The following is an 8,353-nucleotide window of genomic DNA, read 5'->3' as shown; positions in this document are numbered from 1 at the left end:
CAACGGTTAAAATTTATTGAAACACTGGTGTAGTGATATACTTGAAAGCTTTCCCAAATTATATAAAGTGAGTTAGATTCTCTCAAGTACGTCACACACTTTTAACCTTCACTTATACCTCTCAAATCCATTCTAACTTAAACATTAGAGTGTCTTTGCAAGTACCATTTCTGTCATCTAAAAGTCCCATCACGTCATTACCAAGACCAGCAAATTTCCAATAACAACAAAGTTTTGTAAAGAATTTATATTCTATATTTATTAAATTTATTATCAACAATTTAGTCATTGATAAAATTAATTAATTAAAAATAATTTTTAAAGTTAAAAATATTTTACCAACACATAAGTAGTAGCTAACGACATTTAAATTTTAATATTTTTATTATTAGTAAAAGTATATTATTCACAGTTTTTTTTATTAAAAAAATAGAGAGACTCGAACTCGCCACCTTTTAAATAAGTATGGATATTATCGATAGCTTTATCGTCAATAAAATAAAAAAAATGGGTTTTAATTTCTCATGCACATTATATTTACTGACAGCGTAACTCGTGGTAATTCTAATTTTATAAAATAAACACAGCATTTTGGCCTGTCAATAATGTCTAAAATTAAAACGTTAAACGGTCGCTCTTCCCTTATCATTCTCCCTTCCCTTGCTGTTCTTTACCAACTCACCAGTAATAGTTCTTTAACAGAATTATTATTTTTTGTCGATATTTAAAAATACTAAAAAAAAATTATACCTCAATATAGATTAAATATTGAGGTATATGTATTAGATTGCTAAATTAAAAAAAATTGAGTTAATGACTAAAAATACTGATAAAAAAAATAAATTCTGCTAGGCTTGAACTTTTCTCAGAATTATACACAAAAATTGAACATAATTGTTAAAAAAGGAGTTTTTGAAAGATCAAAATGAAACAAGCAGTTGAGCCCACATAATATATTTCTTATATTTCTATCACAACCTCAATTCACAATATTCAATGGACAGTGTTGTGCTAAATTTTTCAGAAAGGACCTTAACATATAGCAAAATGATGAATCATGCATTTAACAGCAATTACCAAGAATTAATGAATTATAATGACCAGAATCTTAAATTTAAATAGAGATTATACACATCAAGATTGATTTTCACACTCCTTGCTCCACAACCCATTTCATTTAAAAAAAAATTCAAAATGAGTTTTGTACTAATTACCATTTTCCTCATGAAACATATGTCATTCTTCATGTTCCTAGGAAGGATGACCATCAAACAAGAAATCACTTCTATCTATCCACACACAATAAAATATATAAAAATAAAAAATAAAATCTAAGATCAATTCAGTTTTATCATATCCAACCTCTTTCCTTTTCCTTTTGGCTATTCTTTTGTTGGATCTCCTTACCTCTTCTAGCACTTCCAACTTGCACCCTTTGTCCCAATCTCCCTCTAGTTCCAATGGAAACTCTAACCTTCTCCATCCCTACATTTACACCAACCCTTCTCATTTGTGGAGACTTCACTTGTATCTTCTTATGAAGGCTTCTTCTTAGTATGCTACCTATCTTCTTAACTCCACTTCTTACTTCCTTAGGACTCTCACATTGTGTCTGTTCTGCCAGCACAAACTTTGTGTCTAATTCTCTATTTACATCTTTATGATCTGTGGCTTGGTTCGCGGTGATAGGTAGCAGTGGCGATTGGAACTGAGTTAAGCTTGGTATGCTTGGGAGTGGAATGAGAGAGTTACGCCTTGCAGCAATGGCGGAAGGGACACGTGGTGTCATTGTGCAGATAGAAGCTCTTCCAGACCGTTTTGGCAGTAGGAGTTTCTCGGCCATCTCAGGGTTGTTTTCCTTTTCGGCATGATCAATACACTTGATGGAGTTCTCTATTGTGGAAAAGGGTATTAGAGGCTTTAAGAAGTTGTTTTCCGTGAGTGGTTTAGCAGAATTTACTTGGTCCTTGCACCATCCACCACTCACCGGATCATTGAAATTCTTGTTGATACTTAGTGGTCGATTCACAAGCGATGGCCTCGGAAGTGCACTGTTTGGTTCTTCTTGTTGCTTCATTTGGTGCTGCTCAGCTATTTTCGAATCCACATGTTGTCTCGCCAGTTTTCTTTCGATGAGAAGTTGTGCTTCCAGTTCCTTGACCTTCAAGAAAGAAACAAATAAAAAGCTAAGAGAAAATTCAGAAGAAAACGTTCAAATGTGAAAGAGGCTATATTCTACCAATGTAATAGAAAGTTTAAAAATCTGTTCTAATAAGATACCTTGTCTTGGAGGCTCTTGTTTTTATTATCTCTTTCTTTCATCTTGGACTCTAATACATGGATTGTTTCCTCCATCTTCTTGAGTTGGAACTCCTTCAGCTTTGCCTCTTGTTTGGTTTTCTCAGCCTTAACACAATGGAGAGTAAACTTAATAGAATGTCACAGTAAAACGGCGAAATCTTACAACAGCATTGCAAAAGTTACAAACAAGCATACCATCTGCTTGTGTCTAAGAAGTTCAACAGTGTCCAACTGCTTTTTGGCAGGGCCGAGTTCTATTCCCCTTACTCGACTAGCAAAGTTCAGAGAGCAAACTGTCTCACCCAAATCATTTTCATTAGGACTAATTTGCACGAACATGAGTGCCTTTGAATCCCCTCCTGGAAAAACAAGCTAGTTCGTCAAAATTTAGAATAAAATTTGCATACGTACACGGGATAAAAGTCAATCATAAATGCAAAGGAACCAAGTCTAAAGGAACATGTATAATAAGTACCTAATGAGTCTTGAAGCAAATGCGTAAGTTTCGAGTTCCTGAACCATGAAAACAACAATAAAAGCTTCAGTAAGGTAGTTGATGTCAGTGTTTGAACAAGGGCTAATAATATATCTTTATTTTCATAACCTGAAAGGGATATGCGGACTTTTTGTTGCAAGGGCAGATATGACATCTCCAAGTGCTGACAAAGACCTATTAATGTTTTGTGCCTCCTTCAGTCGATCGCCTTGGACATCTGTCTTGGCCACTCGCTCGCTTCCTGCTAAGTCCACCAGCCATAACTTGCTTCTTGTGCATTCCCCATTCAACACGTTCTCCCCTTTAACCATAACACAATGAATGCTGTAAAGAGAAAGAACAAGTTAATGGCAAGGTTGGAAGAAAACCAAAAACTACAAATTTTACAAAGATCCAAAACTTATTTAGCCTAAATAAAAAATGAACCTGACCAGTGGGATCTACTGCTGTGTTCATTCGCATTGGTTGAGCTTACAGCCCTTGCATTGCTACCAGTTTGCAGGACTTCCCAGACTTCACTCATATTGTTCACATGAGCCTCAACTAACCCAGGAACATGATGCATTCCTTCACCGGCTTGCCTTATTTCCAATCTACGATTTGATAAACTTTTTTATTAACAATCAAGTCATTGTTCATAAAATCGGGATAAGTTTCTGGGCTGATCATCGCATGAAATTTATCAAATGGTTAAATATAATATACCTTCTAGCAGTTGCTCCTGGCTGATTTCCTGAAAACAGCAAATCTCTGATTTGTTCATTGTACACTTCTAAAACACTTACTGATACATCGTAACTGTAGTGTGTCTGTCTCTCCCTGATTATGTCAAACATTTTCTCAAGAGTCCTGAAATTAACTCCACGAGCCTCCTCAGTGCCCTCCATTGTGAAAGTCTTTCCGGTTCCAGTCTGCCCATACGCAAAAATGCAAACATTGTATCCATCTAGAACTGAGGTTGCAAATGGTGCTGTGTCTTCGAAGATATCAGCTACAAAGTAAACCAATAAAAATCAGTAAAAAATGAGCAAGTGTCTTTATATCAGAACTATCCTAAGAAATTAACGCATCGATGCTAACTACCTTGTTCAGCTTGCGGGCCAAAGACAGCATCAAACTTAAAAGTCTTTCTAGGAGCACCATTTGACATTACAGTTAGCTCACCATCTTTCGCAGATTCAAAATCTATGGCCATTGTGGCTCCTGCTGCTAACTCTTCAGCGTTAAGGGGCCTACACCTGCAAAAGACTCGTATGTTTCCTGCAACAAATAACAAGAACAGTTGTTGAACAATTGTGTATGTGTTATCATATCACATACAAATCTAAGAAAACAAGAGCAAATGAAGATCTTACCTCTCAATTCCAAAACCTTGTTGTAAAGTTCTTTTCGTTCCTTTTCCCCCTCAATATATTTGAACTTGAGATCTTCATGAGATTCTTGTTGTTCATTGACTATAAAAAGAGACAGCAGGACAAATTATCACCCTATATAAGATTGAAAGATTTTATCAATGTCTACTTACGTTTGCCATTTATCATTAACCCCATTTTGCTGATTTCTGCTTGACATTTCCTGTATGCCTCTGCTTCCTCTAAGAGCTTGATGTGCTCCATTTTCATGATCTACTCAGGAAATTAATTAACAAGTTAAACAAAGTTTTACTTTTTGAATTTGGTTGCCATTCAAATGTGGTAGGATATGTACCTTTAATTTCCTCATCAAGTCTCTTAATGATGAAAACCACTTGCTTTTCTCTTTCACTTGCCCCTCTATGGCAAACGCTGCAGAGAAAACAAGATCATTTGATCCATAAACGAAGATCAATTTTGAGTTTCAGGTGGTTATGATTCTCACCCCCAAAGATCAATTTTGAGAGTTTTTGTTTGGTTTATAGAGAGCAAAATAATTATGGCCTCGAGAATTTTATTAAGGGGAAAATGAAAACGTAAGAATGAGGAAACAATGAGATGGTCCTGATTTTTCTTGTCTATCAAAAAATCTCACTATTTGAATCGAGGATTCACACAGTAAGACTTATCTGATCTTTTAAATTTTTGAAATGTTCTAATTTTTAGTTGCGAATAAATTCCGAATTTTTTTAGGATATTTATTCCAATTGACTATTTCATCGAAAACTTACAGCAGCTTGCCAAACAAAAGCTAAAAGAAAAAAGAGTAAGGGTATTACTGGCATAATATCTACAATTGGATTCAAAAAAGCATAGGCTTCGGGTAATTTTGCCAACAGAAAACTACTTGAATAAAGAGCGGAGTTAATATGAATACAGACCAAACTAAAGATATTAAGCATAACAAACATTTTGTTCTTTAAAATTTGTACAATCTTTATTTATTGTCAAAATCTTTATTGTATATTTTTGTACATATAAAATATATATATTCTAATATATTAATAAAATATAATATTAGAATTATTAAAATAGAAAATATTGCTTTTTATGTTAGAGGAGCTACCAAAACATAAATCACTTTATTTCAAAATCATCTCTATCTACATCAAATTTGACAAAATTAATGCTTCATAGAATTAATTGTGTCACCTCATAATTGATTTTGGATTTTCGCTTCCACTGTTTGATTCAAATTTTAGTTCAGGTCAGAATCAAATACAGTCTTCCAAAATCAATTATGGGGGATGTAAATTTTTCTTAACAGACATAAATCACTTTCCATAAATTAAAAAGATTGAAGCCAGAAATTATTCCAAATAATTATATATGGAAGCAATTCTACAAAAGCAGAAACAAAACAGACGGCAAAAAGGCAGGTGCATACCCAATGATCCTACGTGCATCGACTTGCGCATGAGCTCATTCTGTAGCTCTTTCAGGGAGTTCCAAGCTTCTTGGCATTCCTTGCTCTTCTGCTCATTCTCCCTTCTAATCATTTTCAACTCCCTCCTTGTTTCCGCCAGCACTCTTTTCAGCTTCTCATACTTCTCTTCCACCCCAATATTTTCCGTATCCTACAAAATAAAGTTGAGAGCACATAACAATCTACTTTCCGCTTTCGTTTTGAAATTTATTGTCAGTTTGTATAGAAACCTACTTCTGAGGATTCCAACTCAGCATCACGAGACACACAAATATCTTCTAGCATTTCATTTTCTCCTGAATTCAAAAGCAAAACATTATTGGTAAATTAAATTATGGAGTATAACCATCAACACCTATGTTGAAATTTCAAAATTCAGAATCCCTTTACAAATGATCAGAATTGAACTCACTTGGAGGGTAGTTTAGGGGTGACTCGTCTGCGGTCAATGGCGGTGGAAGAAGCTCAAAGGAAGCATCAGGGGACACAATCAAATCATCATGTGTAAAAGTTTGACAAAAGTTAGAGAATTTAACAGTAGGGGTCTTGTGGCCATTGTCAACTTCAGAGCCATTGATTCCGTTCTCTAGGGAAAGCTCCATGGATGACTCCAAATTCTTGCAGTTCTTGTTACAAAATACCTCTGGGGAATCACCATAGCTGATTCGAGCAATTTCTGGTGATCCAGCACATATCACCAAATCTGGTGAAGTCAGAGAATACCCCAACATTGATCTACCTGGAAAAAAAAATATTCATCCCATAATTCTATTAGGTACTCAAGAACAAAAATTAAAATTAAACTAGAGAAAACAAAATAAATTTTAAAAATTTCAAAATTGTGCAAGGAAGCCAAACCCTCTTACCATCAAGAACAGTTCTCACAACTGGATCATCAAATTCTACACTATTCCTTTCAAAGCGTCCACTGTTCCCTTGGAATCCTACACCAAGAACTCAAAAACCTATTATTAGTACTGAAAAATCAAAATAACAAAATGGGGTTCATCAAAAGCATAAAAAGATTAAACTTTTAAAGTAATCCGAACCATAGCTTGGGCTTCCACCACAAGATTCGGGATCTGCAGCCATAGCCGAACAACCAGAGCTCAGCGATGCGTGTGAATCAACGTCTACGCCAAAACCCAAAAAGAAAACACAAGAATTCACATAACAAACCAAAATGGTCCTTCAATAAACCACCCATTTAAGAACTAGGCATGACATCAAAGCGGAACACACACACACACACACACACACACACAGAGAGAGAGAGAGAGAGAGAGAGAGAGAGAGAGAGAGAGAGAGAGAGAGAGAGAGAGTTATTACAGTTGGAGCAGTGAGTGGAATAGGTTTCAGTTTCTTGTTGGAAGGAAACGTCGGTGAGAAGAAGTGGGTCATCTTCATAGAGACGCCATTGATTATTCTCCATAGATAAAGAGGATAACGAAACTCTTTGTATTTTGAATTCAGCAATAATAAACAAAGCATAGGAAAAGAGAAAAGAAGTTATGCTTTAGAATGTGGTGATGGTGATGATGATGACTAAAAATTAAAAAGTGGAAGGTTATTCTTTCTGAAACTGGCTTTGATTTCGTTTTAGAATTGCAAATTTTCCTTAATGAGAAAATTGGACCGTTGGAGGCTTTTGAAATTTGAAATGTAGCAAGCGGGTCTGAAGAAATAGTTTCACAGCACAAATAAAACTACAACATGGCTTTGGGGAGAAGATTCTGCATTTGTTATACTTTGGATTCGATCATTTTGGATCAACCTCAAACCCAAAGGTATTGGAGTATGAGACACGTGACAGTGTGACACTCCTTGCGACTTTCGATTAAAAGGTGGAATGTACGTACAACTCACCTTGTACTTGTACTTCTTTTAGTCTAGACTAACGCTTCAAAGAATTTTTTTAATAAATAAAATAAATATTTATTTATGGATATAGATAATTTGGAGCATTTTTATCGATTTGTACAGCATTACTTATCTTATTTACAGTGTAATCAAAAAGACACATCACAAAATTCACGTATCACGTTTGCACATTATAAACAAGATAAGACTTAGACGCGCCTATATTTTAGAATGTTTCAAATGTCACTCTCATTGCTCTTAACCTTGGATTTTTTTTAAATAAAATAAATATTTTATTTACATTATTTTAAATATTTTTACCAATTTATGTAACATATCTTATCTCGTCTACACATTAATAGATTTGTTATGGAATACACGTATCACATTTATACACGGAATATGAGACGTGGATTATCTCGTTTACACTCACATACTTATCTCGTTTGCACTATAAACGAGATAAGGTTTAGATACACCTACATAAATAACTCGTTCACAACATTTATAATGTGACTATCCATATCCTTGAACCTTCATTTCTTTTTTTGTCACATGTTTTGTTAATATTCTTGAGATACTTGGACGATATAGTGCGCGGAGATGTACAGGACGATGACATCAACCACTTGAATCTAGGTCAGTGTTGTTGTTTTCATCTTTTAATTAAGTAAGTATATGTGATTATAATTATGGTACTTTGATAGGTTTTGTGTTGTTACACATGAGTAGAATAGATTATGTTTTGGTAATATAAAATAAGTTAGTTGATAAGTTATTAATATTTATTAGGTGTCGAATGTATTTTTAATAAATGTTAATTTATTAATTAATTTAATTTAATTTATTAATTAACTA

At 34.4% G+C, this 8,353-nt stretch overlaps 1 protein-coding gene across 1 annotated transcript; it reads right to left on the bottom strand.

Moving 5' to 3' along the window:
- Positions 1-1,087: 1,087 nt before the first annotated feature.
- Positions 1,088-7,488, bottom strand: LOC112703423 (kinesin-like protein KIN-14Q). The gene is made up of 17 exons (XM_025754864.3): positions 6,965-7,488; positions 6,685-6,768; positions 6,502-6,579; positions 6,048-6,374; positions 5,870-5,931; positions 5,597-5,786; positions 4,505-4,581; positions 4,323-4,422; positions 4,153-4,251; positions 3,881-4,057; positions 3,503-3,788; positions 3,229-3,390; positions 2,906-3,121; positions 2,777-2,814; positions 2,497-2,660; positions 2,281-2,406; positions 1,088-2,161 (listed from the first exon to the last, which is right to left on the bottom strand). The coding sequence occupies exons 1-17, from the start codon at positions 7,065-7,067 to the stop codon at positions 1,352-1,354; spliced, it is 3,099 nt and encodes a 1,032-aa protein (XP_025610649.1). The 5' UTR covers positions 7,068-7,488; the 3' UTR covers positions 1,088-1,351.
- Positions 7,489-8,353: the final 865 nt, after the last annotated feature.

Source organism: Arachis hypogaea, chromosome 7 (assembly GCF_003086295.3).
Source record: "Arachis hypogaea cultivar Tifrunner chromosome 7, arahy.Tifrunner.gnm2.J5K5, whole genome shotgun sequence".
Lineage (NCBI taxonomy): Eukaryota > Viridiplantae > Streptophyta > Magnoliopsida > Fabales > Fabaceae > Arachis > Arachis hypogaea.
Note: the sequence above shows the minus strand (reverse complement) of the source record. Positions and strands in the feature narration are given on the sequence as shown.

What these genes read in the sequence shown, in the direction of transcription:
- LOC112703423 (XM_025754864.3), bottom strand. Translation starts at nt 7,067, where the DNA reads ATGGAGAATAATCAATGGCGTCTCTATGAAGATGACCCACTTCTTCTC. An exon ending in CCAGGAGCAACTGCTAGAAG is followed by an intron (nt 3,391 to 3,502) that starts GTATATTATATT and finishes ATCAAATCGTAG; the next exon opens with ATTGGAAATAAGGCAAGCCG. An exon ending in CACAGCAGTAGATCCCACTG is followed by an intron (nt 3,122 to 3,228) that starts GTCAGGTTCATT and finishes TTCTCTTTACAG; the next exon opens with CATTCATTGTGTTATGGTTA.